Source organism: Bos indicus, chromosome 15, assembly GCF_029378745.1.
Source record: "Bos indicus isolate NIAB-ARS_2022 breed Sahiwal x Tharparkar chromosome 15, NIAB-ARS_B.indTharparkar_mat_pri_1.0, whole genome shotgun sequence".
Taxonomy (NCBI): Eukaryota; Metazoa; Chordata; class Mammalia; order Artiodactyla; family Bovidae; genus Bos; species Bos indicus.
In genome coordinates this window covers 74,063,926-74,086,911 of record NC_091774.1, presented here as the reverse complement: position 1 = coordinate 74,086,911, position 22,986 = coordinate 74,063,926, and the positions used below count along the sequence as shown (strand labels likewise).

Below are 22,986 nucleotides of genomic sequence, written 5' to 3'. Positions count from 1 at the left end.
CTCTTGCCTGGAAAATCCCATGGACAGAGAAGCCTGGTAGGCTGCAGTCCATGGGGTCGCTAAGAGTTGGGACATGACTGAGCGACTTCACTTTCACTTTTCACTTTCATGCCTTGAAGAAGGAAATGGCAACCCACTCCAGTGTTCTTGCCTGGAGAATCCCAGGGACGGAGGAGCCTGGTGGGCTGCTGTCTATGGGGTTGCACAGAGTCAGACATGACTGAAGCGACTTAGCAGCAGCAGCAGCTGGCCATATTGTTATGGCAGCCCTAACAAACTAATCCAATCGTATACATTCAGAACTTTGTAGCCTTTATGCCTGAAACACAGCTGGCTGGATATAACCGTGGCCCATTCTTTCCTTGAATAATCTGCTGGCATTGCTCCACTGCTTCTTGGTGTGAGTGGGGTTGCACACAACTCTGAAGCTAGCCTGATGTATCCCTCCTCCTCAATGGCTTGATCCTTCTGACTGGCTTATCAAAAGGATTCTTTTGTTGTGTTTTTGTTTTTAAAGAAAATAAAATTACCTTTCTTTACTGCCAACATCTGACACATTCCAAAGAACATACCTGGAGTAGGAGATGGCAACCCACTCCAGTATTGCCTGAAAAATTCCGTGGGCAGAGGAGTCTGGCGGGCTACAGTCCATGGGGTCACAAAGAGTCGGATGTGACTGAGTGACTAACACACTTACTGCCAATATATGACACACTCCAAGGAACACATATATATAGGTTATATATGTGTGTTATAAATATACACATAGATAATATGTAATTACATAAAATATACACTTATGCTGTAAAGCATAAAATAATAAATATCCCAGAAACTACTACCCTCCTAAGATTCCCCCATGAGGCTGAACATAGTTTTTAGTTCATGCAGTCGCCTCACCCACTAGGTGAACGTACTGTAATGTGTTATGTTTCCTGTAAACGGAGGCGCGGGGTGGCGAGTTACCGTGCGTCTACCTGCGTGTCCTTTCACGGTGCGTCCTCCTGGCTTTGCTCCAGAGGCACACGTTATCCCAAGTGTTGTGTTTATGACCCCACCGCTCTTTTTAAACACTGTTCTATCACACACATACACATATTTACCCCAACAATGCAACGCTTAGTTTACTTCTTCCTGTGCATTGTAAACATGGTATAATACTGTAAGCAGTCTTCTGGGACTTGGGGGTTTTTACTCAACACTCTTAAGCACTCCATGTTGCTAAGTGTAGTTCTTAGTTCACTCAATTTCCTTTATACACAATTAAATGTCCATTAAGTGAATATACCGTAATGTGTTTATCCGTTTTCTGTAAATGGGGGGAGGGGTTTGAGTTACTTCCTGTTGTCAATAAATGTGCAAAGAGTTTCTCTAGTCTGTATACATGGGAGTGGAACTGCTACATCCCAGATGTGCAAACATCCAGGAGAAAGCTAAACTGCTTCCTAAAGGTGTTACGACAAGTTACAGTCCTATCAGCAATGTTTAAAAGTGCCTCCTGCTTTCTAGCCTTTCTAATTCTTAGTATTATCAGTGGGGGTGAAACGGTATCTTACTGTAGCCTTAATTTGCATTTCCTATTAGTGAGATTGAGAACTGTTTCTTCTTTATTGGTCATAAACACATTGGTCTTATTGTTTTCTGTCAAATGTCTGTTAATATCTTTTCTATACCTTTTTTCTATCTCGTTTATCTTTCTCATCACTTTATTTCCATGCTCTGCATATTAATCCTTATAAGCTAAGTGTGTTACATGAATTTTCCTTACTCTGGCTTTTTAATTTAAAAAAATGTCTTTAATTAAAACATTTTAAACTTTAATGTAGTTGAACTTATTAACATTCTCTTCTCTGGCTTGTGCTTTTATTATCTTCTTCAAGAAATCTTTTTGTACTTCAAGGCCAGAAAGATCATCTCTCATATTTTAAAGTTTTGTTTTTGATGTCTGAGTCCTTAATTCATGTGGAATTCATTTTTTGTGTAGGATGTGAGGGGCCGACTGAAATTAAGTAACTGCCCTAGAAAGCTTCCTGAATAGCCCTCACCTCCCCAGTGATCTTGCACAGCTCTATGTAAGCTGGAGACTTATACAGGCTTTTATTCACCTTTGTTATTTTTGTTTATTCCTTGAGTAAATGGCATGTTTTATTTTACAATTTTTCATAAAAGTAGGGCGATTCTCACAACCTTATTCTTTCCATGAATGTCATATCTATTTTTTACCCTTCCATATAAATATGTAAAGATCTGGTATTCAAAAAAGCCATAAAAACAAAACAAAACAAAAACCAAAACCCTGTTATTTTGATCATAACAGAACTGACTCTGTAAGTCAAACTGCGGAAAACGGATGTGTTTATGGTGTGTGTCTTATCCGTGAACATTACATGCCCTTCTGCTTATTTAGGGCTTTTAAAATGTCTTTCAGTAAAGTTTTATCACTTTCTGCACGTAGGCCTTACGACTTTCTGGTTAGATTTAGTACTGGGAATTTTATATAAATTTTTTGGAGGAGAACATTATATTTTTGTAACAAAGTAAATACATGTTAAAATTATGTTTTCTAATATTTATTGCTGCTGTATAGAAATATAACATTTTTATTTACTGACTTTACAGGCAACTACCTTGATAACACATTGTTACTTCTAAAAATTTGTGTGTAGATTCTTTTAGGTTTGCTATGCAGATAATAAAAGCCTCTTGATGAAAGTGAAAGTGGAGAGTGAAAAAGTTGGCTTAAAGCTCAACATTCAGAAAACAAAGATCATGGCATGCGGTCCCATCGCTTCTTGGAAAATAGTTGGAGAAACAGTGTCAGACTTTATTTTTTTGGGCTCCAAAATCACTGCAGATGGTGACTGCGGCCATGAAATTAAAAGACGCTTACTCCTTGGAAGGAAAGTTATGACCAACCTAGATAGCATATTCAAAAGCAGAGACATTACTTTGCCAACAAAGGTCCGTCTAGTCAAGGCTATGGTTTTTCCAGTGGTCACGTATGGATGTGAGAGTTGGCCTGTGAAGAAGGCTGAGCGCTGAAGAATTGATGCTTTTGAACTGTGGTGTTGGAGAAGACTCTTGAGAGTCCCTTGGACTGCAAGGAGATCCAACCACTCCATTTTGAAGGAGATCAGCCCTGGGATTTCTTTGGAAGGAATGATGCTAAAGCTGAAACTCCAGTACTTTGGCCACCTCATGCGAAGAGTTGACTCACTGGAAAAGACTCTGATGCTGGGAGGGATTGGGGCAGGAGGAGAAGGGGACGACAGAGGATGAGATGGCTGGATGGCATCACTGACTCGATGGACGTGAGTCTGAGTGAACTCCGGGAGTTGGTGATGGACAGGGAGGCCTGGTGTGCTTCGATTCATGGGGTCGCAAAGAGTTGGACACGACTGAGCAACTGAACTGAACTGAACTGACTGACGCAGATAATCACATCATTTCTGAACAATGTGTTTTTTTTTTTCCTAATACTTATGCTAGGACTTTCAGTACAATGCTGAGAAGAAGGGGTAATGGTGGGCATTACCAGTTCAGTTCAGTCCTGACTTCAAAGAATTATTTAAAATATTTCTCCCATTAAGGATTATCTTTGATAAAAATGTTTTGTGGATTTTTCTCATCAGATTAAAGAAATTCTTCTCTATTCTTAATTTGCATTACCTTTAGTTTATGAATGTACTGAATTTTATCAAATGCAATCTACTGAAATGATTTCATAATTTTTCTCCTTTAATTTGGGTGAGGTCTAGCTTCTCCTGAAGCTAGACCACAGACTAATACTTATGAATATAAATTCAAATGGACTGACTGGCTTATCAGCAGCAGAAAAAGGTGTGTGTGTGTGTTGGTTTGTCAGTTTGTTTCATTAAATCAATCATTTTCTTCTTTATATATTTTGAGGTTATCTTACTGGGTATGCATAAGGTTTATCAGTCAGTTCAGTTGCTAAGTAGTGTCTGACTCTGTGACCTCATGGACTGCAGCATGCCAGGCTTCCCTGTCCATCATTAAGTCCCAGAGTTTGCTCAAACTCAGGTCCATGGAATCGGTGATGCCATCCAGCCATCTCATCCTCTGTTGTCCCTTTCTCCTGCTGCCTACAATCTTTCCCAGCATCTGGGTCTTTTCTAATGAGTCAGTTCTTTGCATCAAGTGGCCAAAGTACTGGAGCTTCAGCATCAGTCCTTCCAATGAATATTCAGGACTGATTTCCTTTAGAGTTGACTGGTTGGATATCCTTGAAGTCCAAGGGACTCTCAAGAGTCTTCTCCAACACCACAGTTCAAAAGCATCAATTCTTTGGTGCTCAGTTTTCTTTATGGTCCAGCTCTCACATCCATACATGACTACTGGAAAAACCATAGCCTTTACTGTACGGACCTCTGTTGGCAAAGTAATGTTTCTGCTTTTTAATATGCTGTCTAGGTTTATCGTAACCTTTCTTCCAAGGAGCAAGCGTTTTTTAATTTCACGGCTGCAGTCACCACCTGCAGTGATTCTGGAGCCCAAGAAAATAAAGTCTGTCATGATTTCCATTGTTTTCTTATCTATTTGCTATGAAATGATGGGACTGGATGCCATGATCTTAGAGTTTTGAATGCTAAGTTTTAAGCCAACTTTTTCACTCTCCTCTTTCATCAAGAGACTCTTTAGTTCCTCTTCGCTTTCTGCCATAAGGGTGGTTTCATCTGCATATCTGAGGTTATTGATATTTCTCCTGGCAATCCTGATTCCAGCTTGTGCTTCATGTTGCCTCACATTTGCATGATGTACTCTGCATATAAGTTAAATAAACAGGGTGACAGTATACATACAGCCTTGTTCTACTCCTTTCCCAACTTGGAACCAGTCTGTTGTTCCACGTCTGGTTCTAACTGTTGCTTCTTGACCTGCATACAGATTTCTCAGGAGGCAGGTAAGGTGGTCTGCTATTCCCATCTCTTGAAGAATTTTCCATAGTTTGTTGTGATCCACACAAAGGTTTTAGCATAGTCAATGAAATAGAAGTAGGCATTTTTCTGGAACTCTCTTGCTTTTTTGATAATCCAGCAGATGTTGGCAATTTGATCTCTGGTTCCTCTGCCTTTTCTAAATCCAGCTTGAACATCTGGAGTTCTCAGTTCATGTACTGTTGAAGCCTAGCTTGGAGAATTTTGAGCATTACTTTGCTAGCGTGTGAGATGACTGCAATTGTACGGTAGTTTGAACATTCTTTGGCATTGCCCTTCTTTGGGACTGGAAAGAAAACTGACCTTTTCCAGTACTGTGGCCACTGCTGAGTTTTCCAAATTTGCTGGCATATTGAATGTCGTACTTTCACAGCATCATCTTTTAGGATTTGAAATAGCTTAGCTGGAATTCCTTCACCTCCACTAGCTCTGTTTGTAATGATGCTTCCTAAGGCCCACTTGACTTTGCACTCCATGATGTCTGGGTCCAGGTGAGTGATCACCCCACTGTGGTTATCTGGGTCACTAAGATCTTTTTTGTATAGTTCTTCTGTGTATTATTGTCACCTCTTCTTAGTATCTTCTGCTTCTGTTTGGTTCATACTGTTTCTGTCCTTTATTGTGCCCATCTTTGCATGAAATGTTCCTTTGGTACCTCTTATTTTCTCGAAGAGATCTCTCGTCTTTCCCATTCTATTGTTTTCCTCTATTTCTTTGCATTGATCACTCAGGAAGGCTTTCTTATCTCTTCTTGCTATTCTTTGGAACTCTGCATTCAGATGAATATATCTTTCCTTTTCTCCTTTGCCTTTCGCTTCTCTTCTTTCCTCACCTATTTGTAAGGCCTCCTGAGACAACCATCTTGCCTTTTTGCACTTCTTTTTCTGGTATATATTTCTGGTGAATTAAAGCTTTTATCATTACATGGTCATTCTCTCTGACCCTAATAATTTTTCTGCTCTGAAATATATCTTTTCAGGTAATTAATGTAACTGTCTTTACTACCTTTTGATAGTATATTCATTTTTGATTAGTATTTTCCCATTATTTTCAACATTTCTATTATGTTTTAGGTATGACTTAAAAAAATACATAACTCCTTTAAAAAATTCCCAATTTGACATTAGTGTGATTTACATTGTAGATTATTTAAAAGACTGTTAGTATATTTCTTGGTTTCTTTTATCCAGATTCTTGAATGCTTTTTTCCTTTTTTTTTTTTTTGGTCCTTCTCTTCTTACTCCATTATTCTATCCTCACAGGTTTTGGATTTGCACATTTTTTAAAAGGTTACCCTTAAATTTCTACTCAGTTTTTAACTTAAAGTCCAAGCAACATACTAACTCACTCCTCCTGAACACGAAAAGGGCCTTTAAATACCTTAACTCTGTTCATCCCACTCTCAAATGTACATTTGTCCAGAATTTGTTTTGTCATTAAAAAAGAAACCTCAAACTGTTTTCTACAGTGTTTGTTTCGGTTTGTATACCTGTGTAATTTTATTTGCTTAGTAAATCTTCCTTTGCTTCAGATAGCTTTTCTTTAGTTATCACACAGAAAAGTTCTTTTAGGGTAGGGCTCTTGGTTAACTTTTTCCAGTTCTTTAAGTGCCTTTACTCTTCTGTCATTGGAGGGGCCACAATTCTAGGGGGCCCAGTATCCTTCCAAAACTGTCATCTGGATTAGACAGTTGCTATGAAATTAAAAGATGCTTACTCCTTGGAAGGAAAGTTATGACCAACCTAGATAGCATATTCAAAAGCAGAGACATTACTTTGCCAACAAAGGTCCGTCTAGTCAAGGCTATGGTTTTTCCTGTGGTCATGTATGGATGTGAGAGTTGGACTGTGAAGAAGGCTGAGCGCCGAAGAATTGATGCTTTTGAACTGTGGTGTTGGAGAAGACTCTTGAGAGTCCCTTGGACTGCAAGGAGATCCAACCAGTCCATTCTGAAGGAGATCAGCCCTGGGATTTCTTTGGAAGGAATGATGCTAAAGCTGAAACTCCAATACTTTGGCCACCTCATGCGAAGAGTTGACTCACTGGAAAAGACTCTGATGCTGGGAGGGATTGGAGGCAGGAGGAGAAGGGGACGACAGAGGATGAGATGGCTGGATGGTATCACCGACTCAATGGACAAGAGTTTGGGTGAACTCTGGGAGTTGGTAATGAACAGGGAGGCCTGGCGTGCTGTGATTCATGGGGTCGCAAAGAGTCGGACACGACTGAGTGACTGAACTGATGAGAAACATTTAGTCACATTCCTCTATAGGTAATCTGTCCTTTCTGTCTCCATGAGGGCAGAGATCTTTGCCTGCCCTCTTAATTTTTCTTCACTGATTTATGTCAAGCCCTTGAAAAGTATTTTGCACAAAGCAGGTCTTTGCTACATATTTGTTGAATGAATGGCTGCTGTTATATTTCTTAAGCTATTTTCTTTCCAATGCATATCCAAAATTGTACAATCTTCTTTGTGAAGTTCTGGCTGAACACTGCAAACCACATTTCTCCTTTGCTAGCAGGCTTCTTGTTAAGTTCTGCAAATGTGTGCTAGGCAATTGGAAGGAGAGAAGGAGTGGGACTTTTTCTCTCAGTTGGCATTTTGTTTCAGTTGGTCATTCTGGCAGCACTTTGGGGGCAGCACTTCCAGACCCAGTGGCCAGCCCGTGCTCCCTCCTCCAAAGCATGAACTCTAGCTCACCCAGAGTTCTTGCCTGTGAACTCTAGATTTCAGAAACCCCAAGGGCTTGCCTTCCCATTCCCTACAGTGCATATCTCTGATTTACCTAAGTGCTTCTTTTTCTCTTTTTCAGCACTCCACCACAATGTACAGTCATGTCTCGGAGATATTGCTTGGTTACAGACCTCCACAATAAATATTGCAAAAGCGAGTCACACAAACCTTTTGGTTTCTCAGTACATACAGAAGTTATGTTCGCATTCAATACTATAGTCTGTTATGCGTGCAGTAGCCCTGTGTCTAGAAAACTATGTGCTGTTGTGTCAGTCGTTCAGTCGTTTGTGACCCCGTGGACTGGAGCCCACCAGGCTCCTCTGTCCATGGAATTCTCCAGGCAATACTGGAGTGGGTTGCCATGCCCTTCTCCAGGGTATCTTCCTGACCCAGTGATGGAACCCAGGTCTCGTGCAGGCAAATTCTTAACCATTTGAGCTACCCAGGAAGCCCTAAAAAAAAACCACCCAACAAACTATGTACATACCTTCATTAAAAATACTTCCTTGCTAAAAAATGCTAACAATCAGCTGAACCTCCAGTGAGTGGTAACAGTAACATCAAAAATCACTGGTCACGGATCACCATAACAGAAGTAGTAATGAAAAGGTTCAAAGTATTGTGAGAATTACCAAAATGTGACACAGAGAAAGTGAAAATCGCACCAATAGATTTGCTCAAGACTGGGTTGCCACAAACCTTCAATTTGCAAAAAATGCAGCATCTGCCAAGCACAATAAAGCGAAGTGCAATAAAACAAGGTCTGCCTATCATCAGTTCTCTAAATTAAATTTGGTTTTTGAAATACGTAATGTTGTTTCTGTTTTCCTGACATGATCCTGACTGAAACAGATGCTCTTAAGATATCTTTCGTCTTTGCCATAATGCATCTTGGCGTGGATTTCTTTTTATTTACCCAGCTTGGGACACCTGGTGCCTCCTGAATCTGTTGATTTGCTTACTTCTTCTTCTTTATAATACTCCAGGTAATTTTTTACATAAAGCTTGCAATTCACTGATTATTTGTGGCTAAATCTATCTAACTCATCCACTGGGTATATGACTTAATTACTTACACAAATATATTTTTAGTTTAAGATGTATGTAATTTTTAAAAATTTGCCTACTCATTTTTTGATATGCCATTTCTTTGCTCACCTTTGTGATTATACCTTTTAGGTGTTTTATAATGAAAATTTTCAAATGCATATACAAATAAAGGAAACAGTATAATGAATTCCATGTGCTCACCGCCTAGATTAGAAATTTACCAACAACTCATGGCCATACTCACGTACACAAGGTAGTGGCTGTCCCGTGGAATGCATTTGGGAGCACTGCCGTCTCTTCAGTTTTTTGGAATACTCTGAGAGGGGTAAGTATTAACTTTTCTTTGTACGTTTGATAGAACTGCCCTGTGAAGCCGTCTAGTCCTGGACTTTTATTTTTTGTAGTTTCTTGATTACTGATTCAATTTTAATACTAGTAGTTGGTCTGTTCGGATTATCTATTTCTTCCTGATTGAGTCGTGGAAAAGTGTATGTTTCTAGAAATTTATCCATTTCTTCTAGGTTATCCAATTTCTTGGCATATAGCTGTTCATAGTATTCTCTATTTTTCTTTATTTTCATAGTATTCTCTTATGACTATTTCTGTGATATGTTTTAATTTCTCCTCTTTTATTTTTTATATGATTTGGATCCTTCTCTTTTATCCTTGATGACCCTGGATAAAGTCTTAATCACTTTTATCTTTTCAAAAAAAACCAGCTCTTGGTTTCTCTGATCTTTTCTATTGTTTTGTTTGGTCTCTATGGACTTCCCTGGTGGCTCAGACGGTAAAGCATCTGCCTACAACACGGGAGACCCAGGTTCGATCCCTGGGTTGGGAAGATCCTCTGGAGAAGGAAACAGCAACCCACTCCAGTACTCTTGCCTGGAAAATCCCATGGATGGAGGAGCGTTGTAGGCTACAGTCCATGGGGTTGCAAAGAGTTGGACACGACTGAGTGACTTCACTTCACTTCACTTCTTCTCCTACCTTTACTATTTCCTAACTTCTTCTTCAGTTCAGTTCAGTTGCTCAGTCATGTCTGACTCTTTGTGACCCCATGAATCGCAGCACACCAGACCTCCCTGTCCATCACCAACTCCTGGAGTTTACCCAAACTCATGTCCATCAAGTCGGTGATGCCATCCAGCCATCTCATCCTCTGTCGTCCCCTTCTCCTCCTGCCCCCAATCCCTCCCAGCATCAGAGTCCTTTTCAATGAGTCAACTCTTCACATGAGGTGGCCAAAGTATTGGAGTTTCAGCTTCAGCATCAGTCCTTCCAATGAACACCCAGGACTGATCTCCTTTAGGATGGACTGGTTGGATCTCCTTGCAGTCCAAGGGACCCTCAAGAGTCTTCTCCAACACCACAGTTCAAAAGCATCAATTCTTCGGGGCTCAGCTTTCTTCACAGTCCAACTCTCACATCCACACATGACCACAGGAAAAACCATAGCCTTGACCAGATGGACCTTTGTTGGCAAAGTAATGTCTCTGCTTTTCAATATGCTATCTAGGTTGGTCATAACTTTCCTTCCAAGGAGTAAGCATCTTCTAATTTCATGGCTGCAATCACCATCTGCAGCAATTTTGGAGCCCAAAAAAATAATGTCTGACACTGTTTCCACTTTTTCCCTATCTATTTCCCATGAAGTGATGGGACCAGATGCCATGATCTTAGTTTTCTGAATGTTGAGCTTTAAGCCAACTTTTTCACTCTCCTCTTTCACTTCCATCAAGAGGCTCTTTAGTTCCTCTTCACTTTCTGCCATAAGGGTGGTGTCATCTGCATATCTGAGGTTATTGATATTTCTCCTGGCAATCTTGATTCCAGCTTGTGCTTCTTCCAGCTCAGCATTTCTCATGATGTACTCTGCATATAAGTTAAATAAGCAGGGTGACAATATACAGCCTTGACGTACTCCTTTTTCTATTTGGAACCAGTCTGTTGTTCCATGTCCACTTCTAACTGTTGTTTCCTGACCTGCATACAGGTTTCTCAAGAGGCAGGTCAGGTGGTCTGGTATTCCCATCTCTTTCAGAATTTTCCACAGTTTATTGTCATCCACACAGTCAAAGGCTTTGGCATAGTCAATAAAGCAGAAATCGATGTTTTTCTGGAACTCTCTTGCTTTTTCCATGATCCAGCGGATGGTGGATATTTGCTCTCTGGTTCCTCTGCCTTTTCTAAAACCAGCTTGAACATCAGTAAGTTCACGGTTCACATATTGCTGAACCCTGGCTTGGGGAATTTTGAGCATTACTTTACTAGCGTGTGAGATGAGTCCAATTGTGTGGTAGTTTGAGCATTCTTTGGCATTGCCTTTCTTTGGGATTGGAATGAAAACTGACCTTTTCCAGTCCTGTGGCCACTGCTGAGTTTTCCAAATTTGCTGGCATATTGAGTGCAGCACTTTCATAGCATCATCGTTCAGGATTTGAAATAGCTCAACTGGCTCTGTTTTTCTTTTTCTTTCCCAGGCAAGAATGCTGGAGTAGGTTGCCATATCCTTCTCCAGGGGATCTTCCTGACCCAGGGGTGGAACCTGTGTCTCCTGCATTGCAGGAAGATTCTTTATCACTGAGCCACCAGGGAAGCCCTGTTTCTTTTGCTAATTCCTTTAGATGGTAGGTTATGTTGTTTCAGATTTTCTTTGTTTCTTGAGGTATGCCTGCATTGCTACAAAATTCCCTCTTGTGACTGTTATTGTTGTGTCCCAAAGACTTTGGAAAGTTGTTTATTTTCATTTGTCTCAACGTATTTTCTGATCTCCTCTTTGATTTCTTCATTGACCTGTTGGTTTTTAAGTATCATGCTGTTAAGTCTCCATGTTTCTGTTTTTCCCATTTTTCTTTTGTAACTGATCTCTAGTTTTCATACTGTTGTGGTCAGATAAGATGCTTGATATAATTTCTATGCTCCTAAATTTCCTGGGCCTAGTTTTGTGTCCTAGCATGTGGTCCATTCGGGACAGCAGTCCATGTGCACCTGAAAACAGTGTGGATTCTGCTGTGTGGGGATGGAACGTGTGTGTGTGTGTGTGTGTGTGTTGCTCAGTTGTGTCCAACTCTTGCAACCCCACAGGCCGGAGACCATCAGGCCCCTCTGTCCATGGAATTCTCCAGGCAAGAATACTGGAGTGGGTAGCCATTTCCTTCTCCAGAGGATTTTCTTGATCCAGGGATTGAACCTGGGTCTCCTGCAATTCAGGCAGATTCTTTTCCATCTAAGCCACCAGGGAAGCCTGGAATGTCCTATAGATACCTATTAAAGCCAAGTGGTCTAATGTCATTTAAGGCCACTGTTGCCTTATGGATTTTCTGTCTGGATGATTAGTTTGTCCACTGATGTAAGTGGGGTATTAAAGTCCCCATTATTATTGTATTACTGTCAGTCTTTCAGTTCAGTTCAGTTCAGTTCAGTCGCTCAGTCGTGTTTGACTCTTTGCGACCCCATGAATCGCAGCACGCCAGGCCTCCCTGTCCATCACCAACTCCCGGAGTTCACTCAGACTCATGTCCATCGAGTTGGTGATGCCATCCAGCCATCTCATCCTCTGTCATCCCCTTCTCCTCCTGCCCCCAATCCCTCCCAGCATCAGGGTCTTTTCCAGTGAGTCAACTCTTCGCATGAGGTGGCCAAAGTACTGAAGTTTCAGCTTTAGCATCATTCCTTCCAAAGAAATTCCAGGGCTGATCTCCTTCAGAATGGACTGGTTGGATCTCCCTGCAGTCCAAGGGACTCTCAAGAGTTTTCTCCAACACCACAGTTCAAAAGCATCGATTCTTCAGCGCTCAGACTTCTTCACAGTCCAACTCTCATATCCATACATGACCACAGGAAAAACCATGTCAATCTTTAGGTCTTCTAATATTTGCTTTATATATTTAAGTGCTCCTGTATTGAGTGCATTTATGTTTGTGAATATTATATCCTCTTCTTGTATTGATCTCTTTATCATTACATAATGCCCTTCTTTGTCTTCTATTATAGACTTTGTTTTAAAGAGGAAAAGTATCTAAAGACCACAATCTGGGTACTGAGGGTGCTTACTAATACTGGGCTAGTCACAGATTCTAGTCTTTCAGCAAAATAAAGCCAGCATATGTGTAAATATATCAATTAAGTATATCAGGAGTTCTTACTGACACTTTCAGTTTAAGACTAAAGATGTTTACGTCATTGTTCTCACATCTCTATGTTCTCTCACCCATATTCAAAATTCCAGTTTCCAAATCACCAACAAAATTACTCATTTACTTTGCAGTACATACAGCTATAATCCCAAAAGAATAACATTATTAGCAACAGTACTACTGAAAACAGTATAAGGTTTTCCTTTGTTCTTAGGGTAAATTTCATTAGGGATGCACACCCAAATAACTGTGTTTTAAAGTCACTTGGAATAGCTCCTCTTGATGTGGTTCTACTACCAATGGACTGCATAGTTATGCTTAATTTTACTTTTAATTAGGAATTACCTTATTTAAAAATTTTTGTAATTATGCAAAATATTTGGTTTCAAAGTAAAAAAACGTTGATTCAAGGAAAGCTAGCTTTGTTTCCTGTCTTTTCTATCCTATTTCTTTCTTTCTTCCATGGGACAGCATTTAAAATTTTTTTTTCAAAGTTAGTCTTTTCATTTGACAATACGTTTCTTTTTACAAATATTCTCCCTCCCTACAACTTGCTATTTTAAAAAGATATAAGTAGTAATCTGAGGTATAGTTTTTTTCTATTGTTCTTTTTTTCACTTGCTGTATTCTGGAGATTATTTAATATAAGTTTATAGAGATTGTCCTCATTCATTTTGACAGCTGCAGAAGCCTCCACTGTGTGGATTTCACACACAGTGAACAACCATAGTGGACTGTTTATTCAGTCAACTCCCTACTACTGGGCATTTGGATTGTTTTTTGCTCACTAATACAAGTCAGGCTACAATCAACAGTCTTACGCATAGGTATTTTTGTCAGATAATTTTTTTGCCATTGTATTTTTAGGAAATATTCCTAAAAGTAGGACTGCTGGATGAATGGGTAATGAATGCATAATCCTGCTAGATAAATAATTTGCTAGGCATCTATTTCCTTTCAGGTTATTCTATTTTGCATTTCTCCCAACCGTGTATGACAGTGCCAGTTTCCCCAAGGTCGCACCAAGGGTATCCTAGCAAACTTCTGAATTTTTGCCAAACAGAGGCAAGAAATATCTCAGTCTAATTTTGTTCTTTTTCTAGCTTTTTGGGATAGAAGCATAGATCACTAACTTCAGCCTGTTTTTTTAAAGTTAATATATCCATTAGTTTGTACGGCTACAAACTTGCCTCAAGCATTGCTTTAGCTACATCCCACAAGTTTTGATATACAAAATCTTTATTGTCATTCATTTAAAAATATTTTCTAATTTTGCTTTCTTCACCAAATTGTGAGTTATTCAGAAAGTGAAAGTGTTAGTTGCTCAGTCGTGACCAATTCTTTGTGACCCCGTGGACTGCAGCCCAACAGGCTCCTCTGTCCATGGAATTCTTTAAGCAAGAATACTGGATCGGGTAGCCATTCCCTTCTCCAGGGGGATCTTCTTGACCCAGGGATTGAACCTGAGTTTCCTGCACTGCCAGCAGATTCTTCACCATCTTGAGCCACCAGGGAGAGGTACAGTATTAATCTCACCAAAATCACTGGGAATTTTCTATCCTTATTTTTTTTTCTGATCTTTTTCTCTAGGTTAATTCCATTATGGTTGGAAAATAAACTCTAAATTATTTCAATGGTTTAATATTTAACTGAGGCTTAATTTATGATTCAGCTTGTGATCAGTATGGTAAATGTTCCACATAAATTTTTAAAATAGGAATTTTGTCACAGTTGAATGTGGCATGATAGAAATATCAGTTATGTCAAGTATGTATAGTCGCAAGATGTTCTATATCATATTTTTTGTCTGCTTAGTTCTGTCACCTATTAAGAGGTATGTTAAAGTTTATTTTGATCATGGATTCATTGCTCCCTTTACATCTGTCGATGTTTAATGTCTGTCTATATCATGTGAAACTATGACACTGGTTCTGTATAGATACACAATTTTCAATATTCTGGTGGACTGACCACTTTATCATTATGAATTGTCTTTATCTATAGAGTAACGCTTCCTGCCTTAAATTCTACATTGTCTGTTATTAGCATAGTTACAACAGCTTTCTTTTGATGAGTATTTATTTGATGTTATCTTTTTTCCATCTGTTTAATTTCAGCTGTTTTGTATCTTATTACAGGTGTGTTATCTGCAAACAGCATATAATTGGGTTCAACATTTTAACCTAGTGTGAGATGAGCACTCTAATTGAGGTATGTAATCCTTTTGTATTACTTACTGTGATCACTGATAAACTGGGTTTATTGCTATCACCTTACTATTTGCATTCTATTTCACCCACCTGTTTTATATTCCTTTGTCTTCCTTGCCTCCTTTATGAATTAATCAAATGTTTTTTATTCCATTTTCCCTTAATTATACATTCTTTAACTGTTCTTTTAGTGATTAGCTAAAAGTACAACATGCATATTTGATTTATTACAGACTAAAAATATAAATTATTGCTTCAATTTTATTACTTTCCTGTAATGCTAAACCCTAATATTTTGTCCATGTGTATTCATGGGAAATGAATCTTGTGTTTTCAGCTGTGTACCCCTGGAAACTTAATAAAGGCAGAATGTCACCCATGTTACTAGGCAACACTGCTTATGGTAAAGATGACCTGACTCTGAACTGCCAGTGGACTGTGATGACCTGGTAGAAAGACCCAGCTCTGAGTCTTCCCCTGTGTGACATTTCCTGTCCCTAGTTAGAACTCTTGGACTCTAGGCCACAGGACTGTTATAAGAGGCATTGGTTCTTACATGGAACTTGAGACTTCCAGGCTAGGATGGTTCCCACACTCGCCCATGTGGTCCTGATCCCTTATCCCTGAGCTGTCAACTCAGGGGTTGGAGTAGAGAACAGTCCCCAGGACTGCTATCAGAGAGCTATGGGAACTCTTGGAGAAATACATGAAAAGCTGCCCTGCTGGCTTGCTATGTGTTCTGTATTCTCCAGAGTGAAAGCAAGACAACTACTGCTCTACTGGGTTGTGCAAACTATGAAGTATCTGTTGAGCTGGGCTTCAAACAAGAGGCAGGGTGCATTGCAGAGCGGTAGCATCAATGAAACAGACTTTCATATCCTTGGTTCAACGGCCAAAGCACCATGAAACAAATGGAACGGGAGGGAGATGCTGGGAAGACTGAAGCCTCAGTGGGGGCTGACTTTCTCAGAGACTGATGGCAAAGGCTCGACACTGTGTGACGGGATAAATCTTCCCCTTGTAGGAATGGATGAAAGCTGCAGACAAACTTATGGTAAGAGAAAACATCCCAGTTTCCATGAAATGGGAGCTGACCAGAAACCTGGCTGAAAATGGGCTGACTGGAAAGAATCATATTCCCGTGGTGTAGCTGATGCATTTGAGCCAAAGGCGGCATTGATGCCTGACAAGGGGTGGGCAGAAGACAAGCACAGGTACTCAGGACTCCGTGTGTGTGACTAGGTCTGGATCAGACAAGGGGTGGAGCAGCTTGGCTCTGACCCAAGCTGGGCTGGCTGGGGATCCAACCAGCACAAAGTAGTGCTCACAAGCCACCACCTAAAGAACTGGGGACAAAAACGGGAGAACTACCTCTGCACTAGCCCACAAGGTCAAACAGGACGGCGTGGCAACCTGGCAAACAAACAGACCGCAACGGCAATGGCGGCAGCGTGCTGTGCGTCTGGCACCGCAGGCGAGACCTCGACGGAGGCCACCACGCGAGAGTAACCTCGGCTGCAAGCTGGGCAGCTTTTTGAGGGGTCTGCAAGTGAACCCTAAAATGGAGTCTGACCAGTGTCATCTGCTGATATTTACTGACAATTATGGTAATGCAAACTAAAAACTCTCTAAAGAGACAACTACAGATGGGCTTTTCAAGAAATAATAAAGGACAATGACTAAGTATTTTAAAACCTGAAGCAGAGAGGATATGGCGATCCTTGTTCTTTTGTGAAAGGTAAATGGGAAAAGCGTGCTTTTGCTTTGTTATCACTGCCATTTTCTAGGTGTGATCCTCAGATCAGCAACATCACCCAGAGTCACCTGGGAACTTACGAGAAATGTAAATTATCAAGCCCAACCCTAGACTTACTAAATCAGTAAGTGAAGTCATAGAAGCCTAGCAATATGTCTTAACAAGTCCTCCAGGTGACTGCAGTGTACCCTAAAGTCTGAGATCTACTGTGCTAAAAAGCTAATAAGGTCATGGTTGGTCTGTGAGCCTATAATGAAATCTCATGTTGGATTTACCTTCTAGCCCCATTTCTCTGAAGACCTAATAAAGGAGAAACGTTAGCTGTCACCAGGCAAGACAGCTTACAGTAAAAATGACCTTGGTAAACCGTAACTGGACTGGTGAGACTGGAAAAAACTGGAGGCAGAAATGGCAACCCACTCCAGTATTCTTGCCTGGGAAATCCCATGGACAAAGGAGCCTGGTGGGTTACAGTCCACAGGTCACAAAGAGTCGGACACAACTGAGTGACTGCACATGCATATGCGTGCACGTTCCCAACAGCCTTATCAGCTTATCACAAGGTTCTAATCTTTGGATGAAGGTCAAACGCCCCATGACCTTCAGCCAGATTCTGCATACTGGGAAAGGCATCATTTAAAGGGCTGTGTCTATCCCAGATAAAAGGACCATTACCAGATGCTCTTAACTAGCTCATGCACAGTGAAACTAAAGCGACTCGTCTCTTGAATCCATCTTTCTCACCTAAGAAGAGTCTCTGCTCTGAACTGGTCTAGAGTAAGGACTGCTGACCCCAAACGCAGACCCACACTAGGAGGAGAGGACAACAGCAATGGGAGGCAGCTGACCCAACCAGCTGGGCCTGTGCGATCAATCCCACCAAAAGAACTGTCTACCAAATGTGTGTCTCTCTATCAACACTGAAAGTTATTGTTTTACTTCTAACCATACTGTTGCTCTCAATGTTTAGGATGGTAAGAAAATTCTCAAGTGAAGTCGTCACCGAGAATTATGAATTATCTTAACCACTTGTGACATGTTTCACTGCAAGTCTACTGCTAAAATTTGATAATTATAAAATTTTAAAATTGTACTTCAGTGTAATTGGTAAAATGTATAGCCTATAGTTACTTTTCCATTAGAAAAAAGAAAAAGACGGGGAACAACTCCAAGCACCTGGTGGGAAGCCACAGCTGGGAGCCTCTAGGCACCATGGCTCTTGTGGGTAACGTGTCCCTTTCTACTGCTCCGTGCATGTGGGGCTGTTACAAAAGATACTGGTTCTCATATGGAGCCCAGAGCATTTAAGTCAGGGCAGGCCTCACTTTTAACCATTTGACTTGTTCCCTTGCACCTGAAGAGTCACTTGGCAGGAAAGAAGGGTGGGCAGAGAATGGCCCTGGCCTAGGTGCGTGCCTATTCTGGAGGCACGAGCCTGCTGCTGCTGTGGTGCCCTGGCCCCTTATCCTTCTGAGTGAAGCCCACGCCAAGTGAGGCCAATTACATGAGTATGAAGTGTCTAACTGGATCTAAGACCATCTACAGCGGTCAGTGTAATTCCTCTCTGCATTTTGTACTGCTGTTGCTATGAACTGTAACCTCAGAAGACAGTACTGTTATTATTTTGTATCAACATACTTATTTACATATACCTTAATATTTACTCTTGTTGTTTTCTTTGCTTTTTTCTGTTTTTTTTTCTGAGTTTCTACCTGGAATAGTTTTCCTTCTGCCTGAAAAAAATCCCTTCAGGATTTTTAGTGCAAGTCTGTTGATTACATGTATCTTTCAGTTTCTGGTGGTCTAAAACCTTCATTTAAAAAGTTCATCTAAACTTCATTTAAAAAAATCAAGGTATAATATAAATAGAAATGCTCAGACCTTAGGTATAACATTCAGTTTTGACTATTACTTAAAAACACAGAAAACATTCAATAGTCCAGAAAGTCCTTTCAAGCTGCTTCCCAATCAACCCCTTCCCCTGACAAAGCAATTCACTCTTCTGATTTCTATGACCAGAGGTTAATTTTGCCTGTTCTAGGATTTCGTATAGTTGGGATCATACACTATACATTTTTTTGTGTCCAGTGACTTAATAGCACAATATTTCTGAGATTCATCAATATGGATGCAGGATCTTTCTTGTAGAATAGTATCCACTGTATAAATATAACCCTGATTATCTATTCTCCTATTGATGGGTATCTGTTTCCAGGTTTTTGGCTGTTATAAATAAATCTGCTGTGAACATTTTTTAACAAGTATTTTGTGGACATAGTTTTCATGGGGTTTCTCTGGTGGCTCAGACAGTAAAGAATACGCCTGCAGTGCAGGAGACCCGGGTTCAATCTCTGGGTCAGGAAGATCCCCTGGATAATGGAATGGCTACTCCTTCCAGTATTCCTGCCTGGAGAATCAGAGGAGCATGGACTTGCAAAGAGTCAGACATGACTGAGTGACTAACACTTTCACTTTTGATTAAGTACCAAGCAGTAAAATACTGGATCATATATGCCTAGCTTTTTAATAAGCTATCTGACTGTCTTCCAAATAACTACTATTTTATATTCTCACTAGCAATGTATCAGAGTTCTGGTTGCTCCATATCATCTCAAATTATCAATTTTTTTCCTCATTTTAGCCCTTCTCTGTTTCTTGCTTCAAGCTTTTTTTTAAAAAAATAAGAGTACAGCTGTATCTGCTGTCCTTTTTTATTGTTTGTATGATGTATTCTTCATCTTTGTATTTTCAACCTGTGTCCTAATATTTGAAGAGTTTCTCTTATAAGCAGCATATAGTTGGATTTAAAAAAATCCATTCCATACAAAATGCTTTAATTATAAATCTTTTCTGAAGTGAACTAATGATATACTTATCTACTATTTTACTATCTGTGGTCTATTTTTATGTACTTTTTACCTTTCTTAATTTTCTTTGGATTAATCAAATGTTTTACATTATTTCATTCTCCTTCCACTGAATTACACTTTAGAACCATTTTTAGTAGTTAGCCTGGAACTTAAAACACACATTCTTATTACAGTCCAATGCAAACTTTCTTTTATAACTTGGCCGATACCAATTAAAACTTAGAACTTTTAAACTCCATTTATTTTTCTGCCATCGTTTATGTTACCACGAATTTTAGTTATATATAAAGGTGAAGCTCCTCAGAGCAGTGCAGTTATCATTTTGTACAATTAGTCTTCATTTATATTTTCTTTCCAGTGTCCTTCTTTCCTTCTGGCATGTCCATATTTCTGTCTGGGATCATTTTTCTGAACTCCCTTTAATTTTTATTTCAGTGCAAGCCTACTGGTGCCAAGGTCTCTGAATTTTTATTGAACACCTATCTATTTCATTTTAATTTCTAAAGAATATTTTTGCTGGAAAAGAATTCTAGGTTTGCAGTTTTCTTTTTTAGTACCTTAAAGATGTCATTGCAATGGCTTCTAGTTTTTATCATTTCCACTGAGAAGCTGTCGGTTTTATTGCTGCTCCTTTTGAAAGGCACTGTGGTGGATTAAAGATCCACCGTTAAAGATGGGCCGTAGTCTTTGCGCTACCAGCAGGTGAAGGATATCTCCTTTGCCCTGGGACTTGCTTTGACGGATGGCACTCGTAAAGGCGCTGCTGTTCCAGCTCTCTGCATGGATTCTGAAAGGCCTGGATGCTTTTGCTCTCAGTCTCTTGGAGCCCTGAGACACCAGGTAAAAAGGTCCAGCTTCTCTGCTGGAGAGTCTGCTTGGAGAGAGACAATATATAGCTGTGTCTCATCTATTCCAATCACTCCAGATTCTTTGGTGGCCAGCCCCAGTTGAGACTCCGTATGTCTGTAGTTGCATGGATGATTCCAAGTCGGATCAGAAGGAAGTCCAGCTCAGGTTGTAGGGTCTTGAGCAAATAATAGTTTTGTTTTAAGCCACTCAATTCTGGTCTAATTTATTAAGCAAAAAAGGTAACTGAAAACAATATCTGGTATCAAGAACAGACTGCTGCCATAACAGAAACTTAGAGCATGCTGACAGTACTCTGGGAAATGGGTTCAGGATATTGCTGAAGGAACAGCAACAAGACCATTAATGAAGGCTGGAAGAGCACTGAGGAAACTGCTACTGCAGGCTGGAGGAGAGGCATCGTCTACTGGCAAAACCAACAGGGAGGTCTATGTGGAGTATAGGAAAATACCTAATGATGTTGCGGATCTGGCTAGGGAGGCTTTGAGGAAGAATGCGGAAAGTGACGAATGGTTTTTTAAACATCACCCATAGTAAAGCATTAAAAGAGGAGAACTAAACAAGGAACTGCACAGTTTCCAAGCAGAATTTAGAGAAAATGCTTCCAAACTGGGACTTGCAGGGTTAGAAAATGAAACTTTCTCATCTCAATTACTAGCTTCTCCGGTCAGCACAAGGTTTTGACAAAAAAAAAAAAGCAAATCCAGATGCTACCAGTAAAACTATGGCCTCAGGATCAAGATCACATCAAAAACACAGCAGTAGGACCCTGTGTTACTAACACCTCAGGAAGATCTGCGTGTTAAGTCTTGCAGACTGTCAGACCAAAGGCATCTAAGAATCTTAAAGGTATTGTCCTGGACTCATGTTTGAAGCAGCTGCTGCTAAGTCACTTCAGTCGTGTCTGACTCTGTGTGACCCCATGGACGGCAGCCTACCAGGCTCCCCCGTCCCTGGGAATCTCCAGGCAAGAACACTGGAGTGGGTTGCCATTTCCTTCTCCAATGCATGAAAGTGAAAAGTGAAAGTGAAGTCAGTCGTGTCTGACTCTCAGCGACCCTATGGACTGCAGCCTACCAGGCCCCTCCATCCATAGGATTTTCCAGGCAAGAGTACTGGAGTGGGGTGCCATTGCCTTCTCCGGTTTGAAGCACAGAGGGGCCTTATTGAAGAGATCTGTGGGCGTGACTTTTGCCTCCTGGAATGGCTTGTAATCTGAAAGTCCACAAAGTTTTACAAAGTTGTGCCAAGGCAGCAGGCTGAGGAAGCTCTTCAGCTGCAAATACAGGACACTTCTAAGGAAAAGGAAAGGCAGCCTCTAGAGGAGAGCTGAGAATGAGAATAGGAAACCACCCCCAGGGAACCAAAACAGGCCCTAATCCAGGCGTATTTCCTACCCTGGAACTGGGGGAACTGGTGACAACTGGCCGTGTGAATTTCAGAACTGCATGGAACAGTGATGGCTGTGCGCACTTCCTCCCCTTTAAACTGACGTGATTACCCTTCCCTACCATACTGCCACGGCCATACTGGAAGCTGGGTAGACTCTCTTAATCACTGTTATATCACCTCCTCGATATCATATAATAAGTGGATAGATTCTTACCCATAAAGTAAGAAAACAAAGTTTTGCAAATATTCTGTTTCATGACTTCAGAAAAAAGATACTTCAAGATATGGTTCCCACCCACCATCCAAACTACCAAATATTCTTTATTCACCAGAAGGTGAACCTTTGACTTATTTCTCACACCTGGATTCCAAAGTTCTTAGTAGCATCACCTGAATCTATCCATGGTAGACTAAAAACGAGAAAACTGACCACATAAATTTAAGCACAGAAAGTAAACAGAGCAGCAAAAAAGAATAGTAACCACGTAATGGAAAAAGTCACAGAAAAATGATTAGAATATTCTTCTGTGTGGGGTTGCTTCATGTCATCCTTTTAGTTACCAAGTGCTAAATAACTAACCGAAGAGGTTAGGGCCACTTAATGGCAAATGATCTGGAAAAGTTAGAAAGTGGATAACGGTTTACAGCTTTCCTACAGAGTGACTTACCTTTTCCAAAACTTTGGCAATTCGGGTGCCAATTTGTTCAAGTGACTGTTGTGGATATTGGTCTTTGCCAAGATTCTGCAACACCTGGTTCAGGGAGGGAGATGACAGGTTAGAGGAATGACGGTGAGGGGAGGTCTGACAACGCTGCGGACGCCCAGCTGGGCACTGTGCCGTGGGTGCAGGCTGTATCTGGGGGCGCCTGCTGTGGTCCTGTTGGTAAGGCATAGTGTGGAAGACACACTGAAGGCCATCACCATCCCCTCTCCTCTCTCGCTTAACACAGGTTACAGGCAAGTAGAACACATCCGTTACAGCATTACAAGAAGCAGAGTACAGAAAGAA

At 40.6% G+C, this 22,986-nt stretch overlaps 1 protein-coding gene across 7 annotated transcripts in view; it reads right to left on the bottom strand.

Annotated features, from left to right (window-relative positions):
* TTC17 (tetratricopeptide repeat domain 17) overlaps positions 1 to 22,986 on the bottom strand; it is a 126,975-nt gene that overhangs the window by 6,466 nt on the left and 97,523 nt on the right. For 6 of the 7 annotated variants that reach the window (XR_011570917.1, XM_070804077.1, XM_070804079.1 and 3 more), the window contains one exon: positions 22,645 to 22,728. Coding sequence is in view for 6 of the 7 variants with exons in the window: in XM_070804077.1 (XP_070660178.1) it covers positions 22,645 to 22,728 (84 nt within the window). In the remaining variant the exon portion in view is untranslated. Of the gene's footprint in view, positions 1 to 19,523; positions 20,742 to 22,644; positions 22,729 to 22,986 lie in introns of those variants that run through there. The other variant, XM_070804082.1, reaches the window with a different exon arrangement.